The sequence below is a fragment of the Panthera tigris genome, chromosome C2 (genome assembly GCF_018350195.1).
Source record: "Panthera tigris isolate Pti1 chromosome C2, P.tigris_Pti1_mat1.1, whole genome shotgun sequence".
NCBI classification, from domain to species: domain Eukaryota; kingdom Metazoa; phylum Chordata; class Mammalia; order Carnivora; family Felidae; genus Panthera; species Panthera tigris.
In genome coordinates, this window is record NC_056668.1 from 151,251,252 (window position 1) to 151,275,137 (window position 23,886).

At 40.2% G+C, this 23,886-nt stretch overlaps 1 protein-coding gene and 1 pseudogene across 3 annotated transcripts in view; both read right to left on the reverse strand.

Annotated features, from left to right (window-relative positions):
• OXSR1 (oxidative stress responsive kinase 1) overlaps positions 1–23,886 on the reverse strand; it is a 101,488-nt gene that overhangs the window by 61,400 nt on the left and 16,202 nt on the right. For all 3 annotated transcript variants that reach the window (XM_007081046.3, XM_042956245.1, XM_042956246.1), the window contains exons 2-4: positions 19,429–19,541; positions 9,185–9,293; positions 257–398 (exon numbers count right to left, since the gene is read on the reverse strand). In XM_007081046.3, the coding sequence (XP_007081108.2) occupies positions 257–398; positions 9,185–9,293; positions 19,429–19,541 (364 nt within the window). The remainder of the gene's footprint in view (positions 1–256; positions 399–9,184; positions 9,294–19,428; positions 19,542–23,886) is intronic.
• LOC122230477 lies at positions 14,745–17,147 on the reverse strand (annotated as a pseudogene).

Here is a 23,886-nt window from a genome sequence, read left to right on the forward strand (position 1 = left end):
TGCCTCCCGACAGGAAATTATGAATTTTTCCTGTTTTTGTATTTCCCAATTTAACTAAAATCTTTACTTCTTCAATCCTTGCTAGCTGTGTAATTAAAACCCGAACCACAATGTGCTGAAACTCGCGATTCCAAGAGCCATGACGACATTCAGAGATTATGAATTCTGCGGAAGAATGGGGAATGGCCTCAACGAACTGAGACGGCACGACTGTCACTGCACCTTCCCCAAAAGAAGAGTGTTGTCGTTTACATACCTGTGAATCTGTCCGTTTTTATGCAGGTATTCCAACCCTTCCAGCACTTCTCTAAGTATCGTAGCAATGGTAGCTTCGTCCAGGACTCCGCTTTTGTGCTCCCCCTTTGCCACAATGTGCTTAATAATATCGAGAACAGAACCTAAAAACCGAAGACAAAATTTGCCGTAAACTTCTGACTCATGTCATCTAATTCCAAGCCATTCTGAAATCAAACCAACGTAAACCTTTTCACAAACTTAATTGTATAGGAAAGGAAAAAAAAAAGCAAACACAAGGAAATACAGAAGTTTAAAATTAATAACTTCTTCTCCATTTTAATCGAAAACAGAAAGCAGCCTACTAGCCAAATAGCAGTGTTACACCGGCATTTCCTTTAGACTTTTTAATAAGAATTTGGAAAAGGTGGTAGAGGATTTTTAACCACATCTGAAGAATCCCTAGGTAAACCTTACCCATCTATAACACATTAGTATAAAATACCACGAACGAATTTAAGTTTCCGACACTGGATCAGACTATGCGACACTATATGATTAAACGTATAAAAATACGATTGCAACACAGGTCAGATTACAGAAGAAATTCTTGGAAAGTCAGGGTCGCATGTGGGTTAAAATTAATTTTCAGTTTAACAAATAATACGTAAGGCAAGGAAAAAAATGAAAGGATAAAAACGGCAGTTCTCTCTAAATAATAGCTACGATGCATTAGCAATCCCATTCTTCCCAGGATCAGAAATAATGCCCCGACTAAAAACTGGGGGGGAGGGAGGGAAAAGATACCTACATAGTAATTAAAATAATAGAATCTTGACTGCCATACGTAATTATAATAATAAAAAGTCTGCTGAAGATCAGTAAGATTTCTGGTAGTACAATGGCCCATAAAGATCACAGAACCAAAACAAAACAATCTTTAATATTAGAAATTGTGCCAAGAAGTAGAATATAACATAAACTGCACAGAAAAGATTAGATTTCCATTTCTTGGCACAAGACCTGAATGATCAAGACTAAAACTGAAACACAAACTTATGTTGAAAACTTGCCCTGGTGGGTGCTTTTATTTCACACACTTAACAAGTAAAAAATGTACTTCCAAATAGATGGAAAGCAGGGTCTAGATGGGATCCTCCAAAACATGGGAGGACAGAACACACATTTACTTCAGCTCCCACTTGAAATCCATTAACTCCATACACTTGACAAAACAGGCATAAACCCCGGATGAAAAAGAAAACAGAGAAGATAAAGAAGAGAGACAACAATCATGTTTTGCAGGAAGGAAAACAAAAAGCTAAGCAGAAGAGAGAAATCTGAAAGTCCAATGCCTGTGGAGGACTATGCCAGTTAGGAAACGGCGTATCCCAACAGAGCACATACACCAAGGACTACCTAAGGGGAAGTGAGAGGAGATTGAAGAAAAGGGCTGGAAACGGGAAAACTGGTTGAAAATTCGTATAATGGGGAAGAAGATGCCCAGATTCCTCCTCCTCTCTCTGGAAACCAGACCACTGCCACTCCCCATGTCCAGCAGGAAGACAGGCAGTTTACTTTCTGGAGACAGTGAACCAGGGAGGCTCCAGATCCCAGGTGGTGTTTTCTAATACACTATCAGACTTTCCCCTCTTTATTGCTGGGATTCACAAGACTGTGACTCACACAGGGGGAGGCCTAAAGGAGACATTTTAAAAGTTCTGCTTAATCAATCACATATTAATCTCCAAAGCAAAGCCACTATACCAACAGGCCGTATGTCTCATTTTTTTGAGAAATCCAGGCCACTTAAGAACTGCTTAGTAAGAAGACATTTGTATAAACGCCAATCGAGACACACGTTTGTAACGCAAAGAATATCGAAAATAGGGAATGCAAAGGGGAAAATTCCTACTAGGAATTAAAAACTAACACAATGTATTCATTCAACAATTTGGCCATATTATATGCAAGATCTAGAACGGGGTGCCACAAAATATGGCAAGATGCACATGGCACAACAGTTGACTCTGGGAATTTCCAGTCTGGTAGATCAAGAAAATGGAGCAGTAAAGACCTAGGGTACATAAAAGGTTACTAGATCTGTATTTTTAAAGAGTTTGAACCAGGAACTCCTTCTTAAAATCTTAAAAGATCGGGGCGGCTGGGTGGTTCAGTCGGTTAAGGGTCCGACTTCGGCTCAGGTCATGATCTTGCGGTTCGTGGGTTCGAGCCCCGCGTCGGGCTCTGTGCTGACAGCTCGGAGCCTGGAGCCTGCTTCACATTCTGTGTCTCTCTCTCTCTCTGCCCCTCCCCTGCTCATGCTCTGCGTGTCTGTCTCTCTAAAATAATAAACATTAAAAAAAAAAAAACTTAAAAGATTTTTAATGATTTCACAACACCAATGATCAATGGGGAAATTAAAGCAGTGCACGGCCCCAGTCTATGTTCATAACAGACATTTTTAACAAGCTATATAAAAAGCCCCCTCTTTCGTGGTATAAAATTTCTTCTCCAATTCAGTCTCCTAACAATACAATTTTTATTGGTGGAGGGATAATCATGCCACTAAGACCTTTATCTTTAATTGATAAATTTGGTCCTAGAAAGTACCCATTTGTTCCCATATGATTTCTTCAGCATCTTATAGCATCCAACATGATGATGGTGCTTATAATCCTCCCTCCTCAAATATCAAAATTACATGGAAGTCTTCATATCAACTAAGAAAGGTGAAGGTAAGATACGCTAAGCAAAAGAAGACTGCAGATTATCACTGGATGAATCAATTAACACCTAAAGAAAATTAAGAATAAAAAGGGAAGGTTGTAACAGCATGCACCGTCTTATATCCTTGGGCACAACCTGGAAGAAATATTTTACACAGATAATCAGATCTCAAACTTTAACACATGAAGGAATTAGTTGGCAAACTAGTTAAAAGTGTAGATTTCCAGATCTCACAGACTGTCTGTCATTCAAGAGATCTAAAGTGGGCCCAAGAAGGTGTATTTTAACAACCTAGGCTCCTAGATGAACACTGCCCATTGAAACCTAAGCATTTCTCAGAGTAATAGCAAGGAGAATGGAAAACAAGAGGGAATAAGTACAAATTTGGTAACAAAGCAAAAAGTTAAAATGTAAACACCTATTCCAAAAATCCATCTCATGTCTGCTCTCCTTGCCTATGGCACAGAACATTTAAAAAGCAATGCAAAACTTTTACTGTCCAAGAATATCATTATTACATATTAAAATACTTTTGAAAAAGTAGCAAAGGAGCTTCCGGGTTAAGGCACTTGTGAAATCTCCTAATTATATTGCTCAATCAAATTATTCAGTCAACATGTTTATCGCCTCAGTTTACTTTTATGAAACAACACTCTTTGAATCCGAAATTAGCTCATTTTAGTTATCAGAATTTCTGCCAAGAAGCTTTAACCGATATTCAGCCACTGGGTTTTGTTCGTTTCTTCCTGAGCCATGGAAGGTTTCAAAGGGGTCAAATTGGCTTGGGCTGAATATTCCACTTCAGACAAATAGACATACCTACCCCTCCGTTGTTGCCTGAACAACCAAAGATGGTCCCTATTATTAATACCAGATATTCTACTCGGGTCCTGCTTAGATCGAAGAAGTTCCCATACTTGGGGCACCTGGGTGGCTCAGTCGGTTAAGGTTCCAACTTCAAGCTCAGGTCACGATCTCACGGTTCACGAACTCAAGCCCCATGTCGGGCTCTCTGCTGTCAGTACAGAGCCCGCTTCGTATCTTCTATCCTCCTTTCTCTCTGTCCCTCCCCAACTCGCTCTCTCTCAAAAATAAAAATAAAATAAACTTGAAAATGAAAAACTTCCCATACTTTTTTTTATGTCTTAGAAGATGACAAAGTTGAGAGCATCTCTAAACAACAAAATAATTCACTAAGACAGTGAATTTAAATTAGACTTCTGCATTGCTACAAGTCATCACTCTAAGTCGAATAGGTAATTCTCTCTTCTCCTTTCAGAAACTTTCTGAATTACTTTGATTTCTAAAACTCTTACATTGCAGTTTGGTGCTAATAAGCTGCAGAAATAGCTCTTTAGATCAGAACTGCTTCCAATTTCTGAAGATTAGCTTCCTATACTAAAATCTCAACATTCAACATCAGAGATTAATTCACAGAAGAATATTACAGTTATAAGGAGGCATTAAGAAATGACTGTAATACTGACACACGAAATTCAACTTATTTTAACCATGACGTCCACCGGGTTGATGGGTGTAAGAGTGACAGCTGCAACTCAGATTATGATTTAATTAGCTTCTTAAATTCTACGTCAGTACATGTTGCTAGATGAAAAATATGCTTCTGGTTTTTTCTTAAAGTTTATTTATCTGAGAGACAGAGAGAGAGTGCAAGCAGGGGAGGGGCAAGGAGAGAGAAGGACAGAGGAGTCAGAGTGGGCTCTGTGCTGACAGCAGAGAGCCTGATGCTGGGCTTGAACTGACAAACCGTGAGATCATGACCTGAGCTGAAGTCAGACACCTAACCAACTGAGCCACCCAGGCGCCCCAATACGCTTTTGTTTTTAGGGGGCACCTGCGTGGCTCGTCAGTGGCGTGTCCGACTCTTGGTTTCAGCTCCAGTCCTGATCTCAGGGTCATAGGATTGAAACTCACGTCAGGCTCAGTGCTGAGGGTGGAGCCTGCTTCAGATTGTCTCTCTTCCTCTGCCCCCTCCCCACTCACACTTTCTCTCTAAAATACATTTTTTTTTTTTTAAAAAAGAAAGAAATCTGGGGGCACCTGGATGGCTCAGTCGGTTAAGCACCCAACTCTTGATTTCGGCTCAGGTCACGATCTCGCGGTTCGTGAGTTCGAGCCCCGCATCAGGCTCTGTGCTCACAGTGCCACGCCTGCTGGAGATTCTCTCTCTGCCCCATCCCTCTGCACGCGTGTGCACGTGTGCTCTCTCTAAAGAAATGAACTTTTTTTTAAAATATGCTTTTGTTTTATACATTTTGGCTAAAAAAAGTTGATGTGAAAGAAGATAGCCTAAACATATTTCTGTTAACTCTGGTTATTCACATGACTTAATTACTCAAAGGGAGCCTCTGCTTATCAATGGTCTTCTCCTCTCACTCTCTCTGCTCCTTCTGTAGGCCCCCATCGGTTTCGCAAGACACACCATACTCTTCCATCCTGCCTCCAGAACCTTCTCTGCATGGTGTTCCCTCTATCTGGATGACTTCTCCCATCCTTCCCTTGAAATCTCGCCCACTTCCCACGTTACCTGGCTAATTATTACCTATTCCTCTGGTCTCAGCTGAACGTCACCTCCTGAGGGAAGTCTTTGTTAACCCCACCACACCCATTCTCCCTCAATAAAATACAGTCTCCTGGTACCTGTTCCCATGGCACCTGATACTTCTTCCTGGTACTCTACATACTTATACTTATTTAATTGTAACTTTTCCTTATTAGCTATGAGGCCCATAAGAGCAAGGAACATGATTCACCAATGCAGTGGTGAATAGTAAGTAATCTGATGAATGGAATTTTAAACGAGCAATAAATCTTGGCACAGTTTCTCTGTATTTTAAAAACATTTTAGGGGCGCCTGGGTGGCTCAGTCGGTTGAGTGTCCGGCTTTGGCTCAGGTCATGATCCCACGGTTGGTGGGTTCGAGCCCCACGTCGTGCTCTGTGCTGACAGCTCAGAGCCTGGAGCCTGCTTCAGATTCTGTGTCTCCCTCTCTTTCTGCCCCTCCCCTGCTCATGCTCTGTGTCTGTCTCTCTCTCTCTCTCTCTCTCTCTCTCTCTCTCTCTCAGAAATAAACATTAAAATAAACAAGCAAATAAATAAATAAATAAAACATTTTGAAGCTGTGCTCAGGTCTAGCTTTTGTTTTCTAAAAGTATTTAATGTATCTCTTCAGTTTAAATGTTTATTCACTTTCTGACTAAAACAAGCAAGATTTCATTTTCCTAAAAAAAGATGCAATTCTTTAATATTTTTAAAGGCTTAGATGTAAGATTACGTTGACTCAAAAAAAAAAAAAAAAAAAGGTAAGTAATTATAAAAAGAGTTAACAGCTGGAACATGTTTGAAAATTATCCCCCAGGAAACGTGCTGAGTCCTAGGCTGGAAAAGTTGGGCACTGTCCCAGTAAACCTAAGACGAGGAGAGACAGAAAGGTACATTTAATAGACGTCCCACCCAGCTACATGTCCTGCCCCTTCTGAGATCAGGATATATACTCCCTGCAGAAGAAACGGGGATTTCTTAAAAAATATACATTCGTTCTGCTCAGGAGTAGCAGAAAGGATGGGCTGGCATACAGGTACGGATGAAAGAGTTAAGCAGACAAAGTATTGCTATTCATCAGAGGACTTTTCAGCAAAACATTAAAAACTCTGTATTACACATTTTTGTAAGTTACAAATAAAGCAAATTATGCTATAGGTGATCAATAATGAAAGATACAGTATTACCTAATATTCCCATATCTGTCCATACTGAAAGAACCATGCTTGACCACCATCTTGAAAGGTGGTTGGTGTTAGCAAGGATTCCAACCATCATATGAACAAGGCCTTTAACAAAGCAATCCAGTTTCTCCAGTGTGTCACTAATGGGATTGAAACAAAAAGGTGATTCTGGCTACACTGAAAAGCATCAAATGACATGGGATTATTATTAATGACTCAATTTCTTGTGCATCTACATGTCAGCACAATTATAGATGCTTGACGTACGTCATCTCAATTACTACTCCCCAATACCTAAAATACAGAAAGGTATCCCCATGTGACAGAAAAGTTAACAGGTTCAAAGGGTTTAAATAATTTGCCCAATGACATAAACCGGCTAAGTAGGAAAGTTGGAATTTAATTCTAAAGCCTATGCTCTTTCCTTTATGGCCTCGCTAGGGAAGTCAAGTGTTCAATTCTAAAATGGAAAATCATGCTCCTACACAAAATACATATGCAAACAAAAACCAAGCAGCACAGTGATGGGAAGGTCGGGCGGCTCCATCACTCACTAGTCCTCCCAATCTCGCCACGATTCAAATCCGTGCTTTGGCAAAATGTCTAAGTTACTACGTGACTTGGGCCTTCAGATAACCATAACAACAAAATGTCCAGTCTAGCGACAATGGTCTGCTTCTGGCCATCAGTAATACTTACATTTTATTCTAAGGACTTAAGCAGAAATAACTGTATACATATGGCAGGATAAAGCACCATACTTAATCATAATACTGGGACCAAAATTTTCTGTATAAGAGAAAAGAGATTCACGTATAATTTCAAAGAAGCTTCAAAAGTCTATAATGTTAAACTTGAAATGGAAATATTAATTCCAAATCATAATTTTTAATATATTTCTAAGCTCTTTCAACTAGAAGTGATGATAATGATGTAGCAATGACCAAACATCCTACTTATGCTTTCTAAATACCTTTCCCCTAACAAAAATCAGAACTCCTTGGAGTATTGGCTGATTGTGGATCTAGGAAAAGTAATATAAACGTGACCCTAGGAAATCCTGAACCAAAAAACAAGGAAGTAACCAAAGACTAACGCATTCATGTCAAAAGGACATAGGAATAAGCTTAAAGGGAGTCCTAATGACAAAATTTTGGATGACCTGAGCATCCAAAGAAGAGAGTAAAACTACATTGAAAGACACTAAATATATAAAATTCCTTGTGTCTATGATGACACTCAAAAAAAAAAAAAAAAAAAAAAAAAAAATGAAAGCCTTACCCAACAGGAAAAAGGAAAAAAACCAAACAAACCCTATTTGCAACCACTGGAGGTGAGTATTAAATCAACCCTTTACTCTGAAAATTAGTACTGAAAAAAAAAAATCAATTATTTATCTTGCATTTTTAGTAGGAACCACAATACAGATTACCCAAAGAACTCCAGTTAACGAGGTAAAGTTCCTTTACACAGAACAATGCCAAGTTTACAAATGTAAAAGAAAGGATGCAATGAGAAAAGTCACCATTCTGCAACCCTTGACAGAATAATTAATTCAAACAAGGACTGTGAATGGATGCTAAAATCATTAAAGGAAAGAGTAAGGGGGGAGGGGCGCCTGAGTGGCTCAGTTAGTTAAGAGGCTGACTCTGGATTTCGGCTCAGGTCATGATCTCACGGTTGGTGGGACTGAGTCCCACGTAGGGCTCTGCGCTGACAGTGCAGAACCTGCTTGGGATTCTCTCTCTCTGCCCCTCTCCTGCTCATGCCCTCTCTGTCTCTCTCTCTCACTGTCTCCAAAATAAACACATAAACTTTAAAAAATGGGAAAAAAAAAAAAGGTGGGGAACTGGATACTCTCAGTGCCCAAGTATCACCTCACAGATTACTCACTAGCTGCAAAGGGGAACAAGTTAACTTTTCCATGGTGAGGTCTGGCTGTCAAAATCTCAAGCAATCTAAAGTCACATCACCATTAAAGATATAACCAGAAAGCAACACTTCCTGGTGTGATGCACTACGAACACAGCATCACTCACAAAATACTGTCCAAAAATTTCTAACTTACATCGAATCAAGCCTTTGGGTCCAATTTTTAATTTGTAAGAAAGCAAGGGAAACAAATCGAGTTAAATATCACCAGGAAGAAATAACCAGATAAATCCGAAATGCGGGTCATTCTATAAGAAGTTATGGTCAGACCCTTGACCAGAACCTTCAGCAAGCTGCTGTCATGGCACAAAGGAAGCTGTGGGGAACCATCAGAGATGGAGTGAGGCTTCAGAGGCATGGCAACCAAATGCAACGTGTGAAACCTGTCTCGGCTCATGCCCTCCCATCTTTAGCAGATACTAAGTCCTCAGCATCTCCTCCAATGCCAATGTGCACGAAAACCAAACCAGGAAAAAACCAACCGGATATCTTTATTACCTTTCCAACCAACGGAAGTTAGCGTTTCACCATACTCTACTCACCTCCACTTAGCAGCTTCATGACTAGCCACAGCTCATCTTTTACCACAAAAGACGTGTAGTAAGACACAATATTAGGATGATGGCACTGACTCATGGCTTGAATTTCTTTCTACAAGGAAGAGAAAATATGATTAATTTATCATACGCAAGCCTGAAACAACACTACAAGTGAGCGAATTCAGATTTGTAAATCCAAGGCTGGCTTAAGCCTCTGTGAGATCTCCATGGCTCTGACCTCCTTGAGAAGAGTTAAACGAAAAAAAACCCTCAGTTTCCCTCAGTCCATTCTGACTAGTCATTCCACTCATAATCTTTGGAACTCGAAACATGCACTACTTATACGACACCGCAAAGGCCTCCGTGGGGACACACATTGTTACTTCAAGGTGCTCTTGAAAAAGCATCTTGGGAAATCTGGTTTTACAGCCATAGAGCATAATGACTAATAAACAGAGGGTGGTTTTTGTTTTGTTTTGCTTGTCTTCAAGTGTCTTTATTCTGTCTTTAAAATGTATTTTTATTATTGAAAGACAGTTGAAATACAAGGTTGTAGGAGTTCTAGGTATACAACACCAGTGACTTGACAATTCTATACATTACTCACTGCTCACCACGGTAAATGTGGTCACCATACAATATTATTATAATATTATTGACTATATTCTCCATGCTGGACTTTCCATCTCTGTGACTTAGTTATTTATAACTGGAAGTTTATATCTCTCAATCTCCTTTATCTAGCTCACCCATCACCCTGCACCCCCACGGTGAGATTGTTCTCTGTATTTAGCAGTCTGGTTTTTGTTTGTTCTCGTTTTGTTTGTTAGATTCCACATGCAAGTGAAATCATACGGTATTTTTCTTCATCTGACCTACTTCACTTAATATAGTATCCTCTAGGCCCATCCACGTTGCCACAAATGGCAGGACTCCATGATTTTTTATGTCTGAGTAGTATTCCACTGTGTGTGTGTCTGTGTAAAAATCACATCTTTTTTATCCATTCATCTGTAGATGGACACTTGGGTTGCTTCCAAATCTTGGCTATGGTAAGCAATGCTGCGATAAACACAGGGGTGCAAATATCTTCTCAAATTAGTATTTTCATTTTTAGGCGGTAAATACCCAGCGGTGGAATAATTACTAGATCATATGGTAGTTCTATTTTTAATTTTTTGAGAAGCCTCCATGCCGTTTTCCACAGTGGCTACATCAGTTTGAATTCCCAGTAGTGCACGAGGGTTCCTTCCCTTTTCTCCACATCCTCACCAACACTTGTTATTTCTTGTCTTTTTTATTTTAGCCATTCTGACAGGTGGGAGGTGGTTTTGATTTGCATTTCCCTGATGATGAGTGATGTTGAGCATTTTTCATGTGCCTGTTGGTCATCTGTAGGTCTTCTTCGGGAAAATGTCTATTCAGGTAGAGGTTCCTTTTTGGTTTGTGGGTTTTGTTTTATTTTGAAAATATCGTTTCATCCCATTTTTGTGAATTAATTAACAATTCTCACTCTGAAAAGAAATCTCCTAAAGCAGGACAAGGTCATAAACTAAATCCAAAGTAGAAACCTGAGCACCCTCTAAGTTTATCTACAACCTTGGGGTTATGCATTTAAATTAGGCTGGGTGAGATAAAATGCCTCATATAGCCCTGAGTGATCTGGGCCCTGCCTACCTCTCCAGTCTCAATCCTACTCCCTTCACTGACCCTACCCCAAAATACCCTCTACAATCCAGCCACAGTAAACTTCAGGTGAGCACGCTTCTTCAACCATGGATATTTAACCCTATTGTTCCCTCTGCCTCAAATAGACTTCCATCATTATTTTACCCTAGCTAAAAATGCCAATTCTTCCTTCTGATCTAGCCAAAATATCACTTCTACCAGTTCCCCAAGGATGCTTCCAAACTCCCTGTGTATCTCTTTACATCACAGCCCATATGTACAGGATAGTGCATTGGGTGCTTACTTATCTGTTCCTCCCTGGTGGACTGAGAGCTCCTGAAAGCAAGTACTTCCAAAAGTGGATCTCTAAATGCAAGCTGGTGCATATTACACACACACACACACACGGGGCTATTAGCCTAAAAAAGAATGACATCTTGCCATTTGCAATAACATGGATGGCCCTAGAGGGTATAATGGCCAAGTGAAATATGTCAGAGGAAGACAACATATGATTTCACTCATATACAGAATTTGAGAAACAAAACCAAGAAAATAAAGAGACAGACAAAAAAACCAGACTCTTAAATACAGAGAACAAATTGGTGGTTGCCAAAGGGGAAGTGTGTGTGTGTGGGGGGGGGGGGGTGAAATACATAAAGGGAATTAAGAGTATACTTATCGTGAGCACTGAGTATTGTACAAAATTGTTGAATCGTTATACTGTACTCCTGAAACTAATATATAAGTGTTTGTTAATTATACTTGAATTTTTAAAAATCCACACAAAAAAGTAGATTCCCTAAACACTGCAGAACTTATCATATTATATAGTAACTGCTTATTTATTTTTCTGTACCCTTCACAAAACTTTAAGCTCAAAGAAAGCTAAGACTCTGTATTCGTGGCACTTAACACTGTGCCTGGCACACAGTACACCTTCAACAAATATTTATTGAATGAATTAATTTATACAACTTTTTACTTATTCAATTACTGTACTTGCCCTATGCCCTTGGTCTTTGTACAGTAGAGCCAATTGTGTAAAAGTTGCCCATAGGCTCTGATTCAAAAGCAGTGCTCTGTGAACCTTAGTTTTGCTTATCGTTTCTACTTGAATGTAAATTCCTTTATAGCAAGGACCTTGCCGTACGCATTTTTCCAACCTCCAAAGTCACCAGCACAGTCTTCTGTACTAAAACCTAAGTAAAACTAAAGTCAGCACCTGCCTGTTGACATAGTGCTATGAAGATTAAAGGAGATGAGAAGTACATAGGAGAGGGAATATATAGGACAACATATATTGCCAGCAAGTTGTAAAGATAGCACGTTACAAGAATCCTCTGGAAAGAACAATGAAGGTAGGCAAGAAGTCCTTGCAAAGGAGGTAAGAACGAGGTTTAGTGCGGTAGGATATAGGGAAACGACAGCAGAAGGTGAGAGGCACAACCACACAAAAGATGAAATACGCAAGACATATTTTAGGATGCAATGAGTAAACCTAAGGCAAGCAGTTCATGCTTTCAACGGACATTTACCAATGTGCCAGGCGCAGTGCTAGGTGCTTCACTACGAGGGTGAGCCCTCATGAAACTTACAGTCGAGTGAAGAAGTCAGACCAATACTAATTTAACAACACACAACGATAAATAGTTTGATAGGAGAAGTACTAGATACTACGTGATTTCACTGGAGAGGCCAATTATCAAAAAATAGGAGTGATAATCAGGGATGGCTTCCTGTAAGTTTTACAGGTCTGACTGTTGAGTTACTTGGGACCGTATCATAAAGGACTGTGTAAGTGTGTTCAAGAATTCAGGCTTCATCTTAACAGCAAAGGGAAGGCATCAGAGCTTTAACTATATATGCCATTTCATAGAAACACTCTAGCTACAATTAGAAAGTAAGTGTGGGAAGGCAAGACTAAAGGCAATGATACTGCCTAAGGCTGTTGCTATGACCTGGGTGAGGGACAATGGTGGCCTGAAAAATTATAAATAACTAGTTACTCGGTTTGGGTATTTACACTGTGGTTATGTTACTGTCAGGAGAACCTGGGTGAACAGCATACAGGAACTTTCTGTACTTCTTTTGCAACTCTTCTAGAAGTTTAAAACTATCTCAAAATATAGTTTTAGGGGCGCCTGGGTGGCTTAGTCCGTTGAGCGTCCAGCTCTTGATTTTGGCTCAGATCACGATCTCCGGGTTCATGAGACTGAGGCCAGGATCAGGCTCTGGGCTGACAATGTGGAGCCTACTTGGGATTCTCTCTCTCCGCCCTCCCCCGACTTGTGCACATGTTCTCTCTCTCTCAAAATAAACATCTAAAAATAATTTTAAAAAACAGAAGCCTAAAAAAAAAAATAAGTGGCAATATGAATGGAAAGACAGGGAGGAGTCAAGAGCTGTGCTGAAGAAGTATAAACCATAGGACTTGGTGACTCACTGGATGAGGGAGGTAAGACAGTGCGACAATTCATGCACAGAGTTGGGGTCCAACTGTCCAATGTCTTAAATTGAAACTAAGGGTTTTCAGCTTTACTCTGGGGCGTGGCGGGGGGGTGGGGGGTGGGCAGGGACAGCTCACAAAGGGTCTTCTAACAGGAGACTATCAGAGAACCATCAAATTCAAAAACCGAAAGGGCCTTAAAGATTTCTTTCCTTCTCGTCTATTCCTTTAAGGGGTGGGAGGGAGGGTTCCTTTATCTTAACTCCCACTGAAATTATCCTTTTCCCTTTCAGTTCAAAAGGAAAAATACGTATGTAAGTGTTTTGCAAGAGTGCTATATTCCTGACTCAATTTTCCCAGTGGCTCCCTTCCACATCAAAATGAATTCCACCCCCCCTACTGAAAGTGCTTTCTTGACAGTCCTGTTACCTGCTGCTGCCACAGCTTTTGTGTGGACTTCGTTCTCCACCAGAAGCTCTCAAGTATTGCTTAATCACTTTTCATTCCTGGAACGCATCTCCATTTGTAACATTTACTCCTGATTTTCTAATTATCCCAATGCAAGCAGTTTTCATCTGTTTCACACCATTCAGTCAGGCCCCCAAGTAATGTTAAGTTATTCACTCATACAGAGTGAACACAATAAAGTCCCTGCCCTCATGGAATGCTCAATATGAAACAAACAATTCTTCCATCTATCGAATGTCTGAGCAGGGGGCACCTGGGTGACTCAGTTGGTTAAGCGTCCAGCTCTTGGTTTTGGCTCCAGTCCTGATCTCGCGGTTCTTGAGTTTGAGTCCCGCATCAGGCTCTGCGCTGACGGTGTGGAGTCTGCTTGGAATTATCTCTCTGACCCTCTGCTGTTCTCTCTCTCTCTCTCAAAATAAATAAACTTTAAAAAATAAATAAAATAAAATAATAAAATGTCTAGGGAATGTGCCTTCCTTTCCATTATTACTGTCACTGCCTGAATTTAGAATCTTAATACCTCTTTGTATGGCCCATTGTACCTCAAATTATGGGCTGCAACCCACATGGGCCAGGAGACAAACTTAAGTAGGTAATGTTAGAAACAAAAAAAGAAATAGAAAATCAGTGTGTGTCCCACATAATATAATTAAAATTATTTTATGAAAACGTTTCAGGGATATTAATATTTATGAATATATACATAAAAAGAATTCTTTCCCAACTCTACACCCCTGCCTAGTAAGGTTTCTATCTCTGTTCAAAGTATCCCCCAGCTCTGGTGGGCCAGAACACAAACATCTCCACGGAGGCCTCCATTCTTGTAACCAGGAGGATGCCTCCTCTCTTACTTCAAAGTACTTAATACCTCTTCCAGGTGTTTGTCATGCTGGGCCTTGTATAGGACACAAGAGTCTTAACTTTTTTTTTTTTTTTCCCCAAATAGGTTTCATGCCCAGGGTGGAGCCCATCGCAGGACTTGAACTCATGACCAAGACCTGTGCTGAGATCAAGAGTCAGACACTTAACCGACTGAGCCAGCCAGGCATCCCAAGAGTTTTAACTCTTCAACTGGATTGTGAGCCTCCTAGTAGATAGAAAGACATTTTAAGTCTCTTCATGTTCCCCTCAAGTGTTTGTCCAATGAATCTAGTCCTAGTATCTACCAGAGAAGAGAAAAAGCTCAAAATACTGCATAGTGTGCCTGTGAATAATATCTCTGGAGAAAATAAATGCAGTAAAATTTGACAGCTGATTTCCCAATCACACTTAGCAAAGGCTGTCAGACAAGAAAACATTTTGACAAAAGAAAGGAGCGCTATACTGCCTCCTCACTGATAACTGTCACACAGGCTACGCACCTATAATCTGGTTCGCGTCAGCACCCTTTCTACGTTATTGTAAAGATAATTTTGAAAAAAAAAATTAAAAATCACAACACCAAAAGTTTGGTATGTTGATCTAAAAGATTTTTAAGATAAACTTAAAGGGCTTCTCGACTCTCAGAAACAGAGCCCTTCTCACTCAGATCTCAGCTCCTGACCCTACAAATACCACACATAAATCCAGCATTCTTTATGTTCCCGATGTTTCTTCAGGCTTTGGTGGGACCTTACTTGTTTGCGCCCCAAAAAAGCCAATTATCTTAAATGTGCTTTACTACAAGTCACTCTCCTCCTCCCTTCACTTATTTGTCAAATATATAAATACTATATTTGCAATCTAAAGCTTATTGGACTAGGTGGGCAAAATGATGGAGATCTAACCTATTTCTTTTTTTTTTTTTTTTTTCTCACTAAACTTTTGTTTTAGTGGGTCTCAAAATTCTGTGACAGATTCTTGGCCAAGTTGTTTCCATTAAAAAGTACTGATTTTAAAAACTAGTAACTTAAAACTGCCACACACAAAAAAAACAAATGGTCCACAAAACATTCTCCTTTCCTTCTCAAGGTTTTACGATGCACTGCTGTCATTAACCAGTCGTTTACTATTCAACTTAAATGGCCAACGGACACAAACAGTTCTGAGACCGTTCTTCCACCACTGATTAAGACTGGGGTGGCACGTATTGGGGATAATATTCATTTAGCCTTCTGAGCTTTCTGGAAGATTTGGTGACTCTGCCAGCTCCAGCTGCCTTCTTGTCTACCGCTTTGATGACACCCCCAGCAACCGTCTGTCTCATGTCACCAACAGCGAACAGCCCAGAGGAGGACAGTCAGAGAAGCTCTCGACACCCATGGGCGTGCCAGGAACCATATCAACGATGGCAGCGTCACCAGATTTCAAGAACTCAGGACCATCTCCCAGCTTTTTTCCAGAACGACGGTCCATCTTCTCTTTCAGCTCAGCGAACTTGCGGGCGATGTGAGCTGTGTGACAGTCCAGCACAGGTGCATATCCGGCATTGACCTGGCCTGGATGGTTCAGGATAATCACCAGAGCTGGGAGGCCGGCTGCTTCCATTGGTGGGTCATTTTTGCTGTCCCCAGCCACACTGCCACGACGAACATCTTTGACACATACGTTCTTGACACTGAGGCCCACGTTGTCCCCAGGAAGAGCCTCACTCAAAGCTTCGCGGTGCATTTCAACAGACTTTACTTCAGTTGTAACACTGACTGGAGAAAAAGTGGCCATCGGGCCTGCCTTAAGGACACCGGTCTCCACTCGACCCACAGGGACAGCACCAATACCACCAATTTCGTAGACATCCTGGAGGGGCAGACGCAAGGGCTTGTCAGTTGGACGAGCAGGTGGCAGAACGCAATCCAGAGCTCCAAGCAGCGTGGTTCCACTGGCATTGCCGCTCTACACTTAACTTTCCATCCCTTGAACCAATGGCATGTTGGCACTTGGTTCCAGCATGATGTCACCATTCCGACCAGAAATTGGCACCAATGCTACGGTGTCGGGGTTGTAGCCAATTTCCTGAATGTAGCCGCCGACTGCCTTAAAGATTTCCTCGTATCTCTTCTGGCCGTAGGGGGGCTCAGTGGAATCCACTTTGTTAACACCGACAATAAGTTGTTTTACGCCCAGTGTGTAAGCCAGAAGGGCATGCTCACGGGTCTGCCCCTTCTTGGAGATACCTGCTTCAAATTCGCCTGAGAGGTGCCTGTAATCATATTTTTGATAAAGTCTCTGAGTCCCGGGGCATCAATGACGGTCGTGTAGAACTTGCTGGTCTCAAATTTCCCCAGGGAGATACCAATGGTGACACCACGTTCACGTTTGGCTTTGTTTCTCCAAGACCCAGGTATACCTGAAGGAGCCCTTTCCCATCTCAGCAGCCTCCTTCTCAAATTTTTTGATAGTTCTTTTGTCAATCCCACCACATTTGTAGATCAGATGACCAGTAGTGGTAGACTTGCCCGAACCTACGTGTCCAACGACGACGATGTCGACATGAGTCTTTTCCCATTTTGGTTTAGGTTCAGTGGTGGTTTTCACGACACGTGTGTTCTGGAGGCAAACCCATGGCGAGAAAGCTAACCTATTTCTTTTACCAAGCTATGCCAAACACGCATTCCTCTACGAGTAAGGCCCTAGTGTTAATACACAAATATTTCTTTCTAGATGTCAAACATCTGAGAACAGATGTTCTCCTTTTGAAGCAAGATTATAATTAGTTAGCATTATGTGAAGTAGAAAACGATAGACCTGACTCAGAAAGACCTGATTTTTAATCCGGACCCTGTCACTTATCGTAGGATTTACTTCCTTCATGTAAAATGTAGCTACTACCTGTCTCATGGGAGGCATTTAGGAGGGTAAAGTACACTTAAGTGCCTATCACTGAAAAGATGTTTGCTATTATGGTCATATGAACACAGTCAAGTTATTTAAGCTTTGAACTTTCATTTCTTTAATCATGAAGTAATAAATAATAAGACTTTCATTCACCTGTAAGCTCTCCTTAAGGGTTATGTAAAGTAACTGACAAATGATACAAATTCATACTGGGCTTCTCAAATTCCAGTCTTAATTATATAGGTTAAAATTTTTGTTTCTCCTCAAGGGGCACCTGCGTGGTTCAGTCAGCTAACTGTCTGACGTTAGCTCGGGTCATGATCTCACAGTTTGTAAGTTCGAGTCCCGCATCAGGCTTTCCACTGTCAGAGCCCATTTCAGATCCTTTGTCCCTCTCTCTCTGCCCCTCACAGGTGCTATCTCTCTCTCTCTCTCTCTCTCTCAAAAATTAACATTAGGAAAAAAAAAATTGTGTTTCCTCAAAAGAATTAGTTTATGATTTATAGCCTTTTTGTATGATCACTGCAGTTCAATATCCAAATGATGCCCTAAGGGGTTGTGGACATCCGTAAATCCAAGATCACTGTGTAGGATTTCCAGCAGCATCTCCCTTCAAGTAAGTGTATGTTCTCTCACCAGAGAGGCTCAAGATCATACCAGAAACTTCCCTTTTCAGCTTCTGCTCATACATTACCAACTCCTAAAGAAATGCATCTGTTTCCTCTGCTGAAAGTTCAATGTGTAATTCTATTATCCCTTTTCCTTTTATCCCAGTCTTCCCTAATACTCAGTGCAGGTTACACCAGAAATTAAATCCAGTCTGGGAGCGGAAAGACTTCTGGACTGGCAGATCATCCCAGGCCTAACTCCTGCCTTTCTATCACTAACTGCACATGACCTTAGACAAATACTTAAGAAAATAACAATATTAGTTCACATTTGCATGGCAGTTTATAGTTTTCAGGTACTGGGTCATTTGATCCTCAAGAAAAACCTCGTGAAGTACACAAAACAGATATTATTATTTCCATTTTAAGCCAAAGAAACTGAGGATTTACAAAGTGAAATGATTTGAAAATCTACCTCATGTCTTATTGCTGAAACGGACTACACACCCACAGCTCTGGGTGTCAGGGCTCATAAAAGAAGTACAAAACAATCTCTGTGTGACTAGCTTTTAATGCCACAGGACATCTCTTGTAGCTACTAATCCTTGAGTCTCCCTTTCCTCTCTTTTTCCCCAGCCTTTGGAGAAGGCAATGCTGCTTGGGGGTCATTCTGCCTCTCACCTTGCATCAGTGGTCAGAATGCAGACTGGTACCATGTTCCTAGGAGGCCAAAGCCTTTTCAAGCATATTCCACTCAACCCAGGTATCGTAACTGCACGATACCAGCATGATACTAGTTTAAGGAAAGAGACGAGCAAGGAAGCAAGGTTTATAACAATAAAAAAGAGAAAAAAATTAACTGTCCGATACCAGAAATAGCTTAAATAAAATGTGGTCCACCTACGTAATGGAAAAGCACACACATACTGAAAAGCATTTTAATTCATACATATAGACACAGAAAAATTTGATTAAATTTTCAATGAAAAGAACAAGTAGATGGCTACATTATCATAAAAATACAAAGATATTTAAATGTACACAGTCTAAAAAGTATATAGCAAGTATTAATCTCAGAATGAGAGGGTTACAACTAATTTTTTTGTTTCCCTGGATTTTTGTAAATTTTACAATAAACAGTACTTAATTTATAATATTTTACTTATTTTACAAATTTACAAAAAACATTACTTAACCTTCTTTTTAGAAAAGCAATAAAAAAATTTCTGGTTATTTTTCACTCCAACACGAATATACACAGAAGTGTATTTCTCCAAGAAATAAATAGGAGACGTGCATACCAGGAGTTCATCCATGCTAGTCTGACATTTCTCAAGGTTTATCCGTTTGATTGCCACTTTCTCCTTTTTAGGGGCACAGTACGCTGCCTGGACCACAGCCGTTGCTCCGCTCCCTAAAGACAAATACATAAATGAGTAAATGAATAGATGACTAGACAAGAACATGACATTTCTAATTCCCACACAATTTAACAAGAGAATAATCCTTATCTTGTTCCTACACTCAACAACAGATGACACCCTAAAAAGCAGGGTGTCAATAAAAGCAAAGGCCTTCGACCATTTCATAGAATTGCTAATAAATACTGGCAGGGAGGAAGAATCAAAATGGCTACAGGTCCAGTTCCTGAGTATGATGGCACAGGCTCACCTTTCCCTGCTCCTCTCTTCTGAATACAACTGAATACCCTAGAAAGAATTCATCAGACAATCCTAAGATGACCCTAAAAGTAGAAGGTGGATGAGCCAGGGGCCTTGGGATGTGAGGAAAAGCACCACTGTGAGTTCATTGGGTTTTCCTTTTATCTCCCATATATCCATGGCTGGGCACAAGAAAAGCCTGAAACCCGGAACCACCAACATAGAGGGACAAACAAGAAAATCTTGCTTTTTGGCCAAAGACTGTGAAGGGGGAAGCTTAGCAGAGACCTAGAGGGAAGACAGACTCCCCAGTCCTTATCTCAGACAGTGGAGGATCCCCAGTCATCACAGCATCAGCATCAGCAGAGTCTCCACCCCAGCCCCAGACAGAAGCAGACCAGATTTGCCCCACCTGGGGCAATGTCCAGGCAATCTGCCCTTCGTAGTAGCAGAGATGGGGGCCCACACCCACCAGTCAGCGCAAGCAGCACCTGTAGAGATCAAGCAGGACTTCCTGTGATGCCAGAATAATAAAATAAAGAAGAGAATAGCAATGCAGAGCTCCGAAAACTAGATTATCATAGGAATTACCCAGCTCACAAAAGCAGGCCAGAGTGGATATAGCTCAGTGGTAGAGCATTTGATTGCACAAAAGCAGGCCAGGACCTACACACTAAACCTAAATGGAGTTATTGCCTACTAAAACAGAAGACTTAAACAGGATCAAGAGTTGCCTCATATTAATATCTTAAATGCCCAGGATAACATTTTTTTTTTAAATCACACACCGAGAATCAGGAAAAACACACTTGAATGAGAGAGAGAACCGCACTGATGTCAACACCAAAGTGAATCACAATTTGGAGTTATCCGACAAAAATGTTAAAGCAGTCATCATAAAAATGCTCTGATAAACAATTAAGAATTCCCCTAAATAAAAAAATAGAAAATTTTAGCAAAGAAACAGAAGTTATTTTTTTAAAACCACCAAATGGAAATTATGTGTACAACTGAAATATGCAATTTCCAAAATAAAAAAGTGCTGGATAGGCTTAATAGTACAGATGATGGAGGATAAATTTGGTGAACTTGAGGACAAGATCAATAGCATACTCAATCTAAACAACAGAGAGAAAATGGACTGAAAAAAAAAAACAAAAAGAAAGAAAAAGAGAAAGAAGAGAAGCTCAGGGAGCAGTGGATAATAACACAAAATCTAATGTCCGTGTGGTAGGTAGAATAATGGTCCCCCACAAAGTGTCCATGTCCTAATCTTCGAAACCTGTGAATGTTGCCTTATATGGCAAGAAGACTGCATGTGTTATTATGTTAAATTAAGGATGAGAAGATTACCCTGGATAATCTGGGTGGGCCCAATGTAATTATAAGGGTCTTTCTTTATAAGAGGGAGGAAGGAGAGCCAGAGTCAGAGAAGAAGAGTTAACGGAAGCAGAGGTCAGAATGATGGGACCACGAACCAAGGAGCAGGTACTGATATATGCAACATGGCTAACCTTGAAACCATTATGCTGTGTGAAATAAACCAACCACAAATTGTATGACTCCATTTATATGAAATGTCCAAATCAGGCAAATCCATACAGAAAATATATTACTAGTTGCCAGGGGCTAGGAAAAGAAGACAACGAAAGTTACTGCTTAAGAGGAACAGGATTCTTTCTGGGATAATGAAAATGTTCTGGATTTAGACAGAGGTTGCAAAATCCTGTGACTATACTAAAAAAACCACTGAAATGCACACTTTTAAAATGGTGGGTTTTGGGGCACCTGGGTGGTTCAGTGGGTTAAGCGTCCCACTCTTGATTTCGGCTCAGGTCGTGATCTCAAGATTCATGATATCGAGCCCGAATCAGGCTCCATGTTGATAGCATGGAGCCTGCTTGAGATTCTCCCTCCCTCCCTCCCTCCCTCCCTCCCTCCCTCTCTCTCTCTCTCCCCCCACACCCTCTTTCTGTCCCTCCCCACTGGCACGAGTGTGTTCTCTCTCTCTCAAAATAAATAAACATTAAAAAATAAAGAAATAAAAAATAAATAAAATGGTGGATATGGTTATGTGACTTTTACCTCACATTTTCAAAAAAGAGAATACCACAAACAACTTCAGTTCCTAATTCCACAATTTAGAAAAAATGGGCCAATTCTTTGAAAACAACTATCAAAACTCAGCCAAGATGAAATAGATAACCTGAATAATACTAACCCTATTAAAGAAATCAAATTTGTAATTGAAAAAAGTTCTTTAAAAAAAAATCCCCAGAACTTTACCAAACACTGACAAAAGAATTAGCAGTCATTTTACATGTTTTCCAGAAATGGAAGAAGTGGGAACACCTCCCAACCCATTTTATGCAACCAGTCGTTACCAATACCAAAACCAGACAAGGACATCAAAGAATTAAGAAAACTACAGACCAATGTCTCTCATGAACTGACCTGTAAAATCCTTAACAAAATATTAACACATTGAATCCAGAATAGCTAATGCACCACAACCAAGCATCATGTATTCCAGGTATGTGAGGCTGATGACACATTATGAAAGAAAAAAAAAAATCACTGCGACACATTATATCGACAAGCCAAAGGGGAAAAAAAATCATGTATCAACTGACACAGAAAAACATCCTTGAAAAAATTCAGCACCATTCATAATAAAAGGCTCTCAGCAAACTAGGAAGAGGGGAGCTTCTTCAACCTCATAAAGAACACCTACAAAAAACCTTACAGCAAACAACATACTTAATGGTGAATGACTGAATACTTCTGAACTGGGAACAAGGCAAGGCTGTCCATTCTCATCACTCTTAGGCAACACAGTACGAGATACCCATAATTATGAAGAAAAAGAAATAAAAAGCACCCAAGTTGGAAAAGAAGAAATAAAACTGCCCTTATTTTAGATGACGTGATTGTCTATAAAGAAAACCCCAAGAAATCTAGAAGCTCCTAGAACTTGTAAGACAGTTTAGCAAGGTTGCCACAAAAAAAAAAAAAAAAAAAAAATCAGCACAAGAAACCAACCCCATTTCCAGATATGAACAAATAAGTGGAAACCTGTTCCCCCAAAATGAAATACTGTATGAATGAAATGGTATAAATCCAATAAAATATGAAGAGGATCTGTACGCTGAAAATACACACAATAGAACAAAGAACCAAGAAATAGATTTACACAAATAAGCCCTGCTGATTTGTTTTTTTTTAATTCACCTCCAAATTAGTTAGCATATAGTGCAACAGTGATTTCAGGAGTAGATTCCTTAATGCCCCTTACTCATTTAGCCCATCCCCCCTCCCACAACCCCTCCCATAACCCTCTGTTTGTTCTCTATATTTAAGAGTCTCTTCTGTTTTGTCCCCCTCCCTGTTTTTACATTATTTTTGTTTCCCTTCCCTTATGTTCATCTGTTTTGTCTCTTAAAGTCCTCATATGAGTGAAGTGATATGAAGTTTGTCTTTAACTGACTAATTTCACTTAGCATAATACCCTCCAGTTCCATCCACGTAGTTGCAAATGGCAAGATTTCATTCTTTCTCATTGCCGAACAGTATTCCATTGTGTATATATACCACATCTTCATTCATCCATCGATAGACATTTGAAGCCCCACTGATTTCTGACAAAGGTGCAAAAGCAATTCGTTGGAGATGGATAACCTACCAGAATGGCTTAAAATGTTTTTTAAAGTGATTAATCACTTTATTATTATTGTTATTATCACTATTATTATTATTCATATTAGTAGTAGTATTAACCAGGGTGCCTAGGTGGCTCAGTCGATTAAGTGTTTGACTCTTGATTTTGGCTCAGGTCGTGATCTCAGTTTGTGAGATCAAGCCCCACATCGGGCTCTGTGCTGACAGCACGGAGCCTGCTTGGGGTTTCTTTCTCTCCATCTCTCTCTGCCCCTCCCCTGTTCATGCTCGCTCTCTCAAAATAAATAAACATTAAAAAAATAAAAATAAAGTGATAATAGCAAATGCTGGTGAGGACGTGATGAAACTGGATCATTCCCACATTGCTAATGATTAATACAAAAAAAAAAAAACCAAAAAACCAAAAAACCATGGTACAGT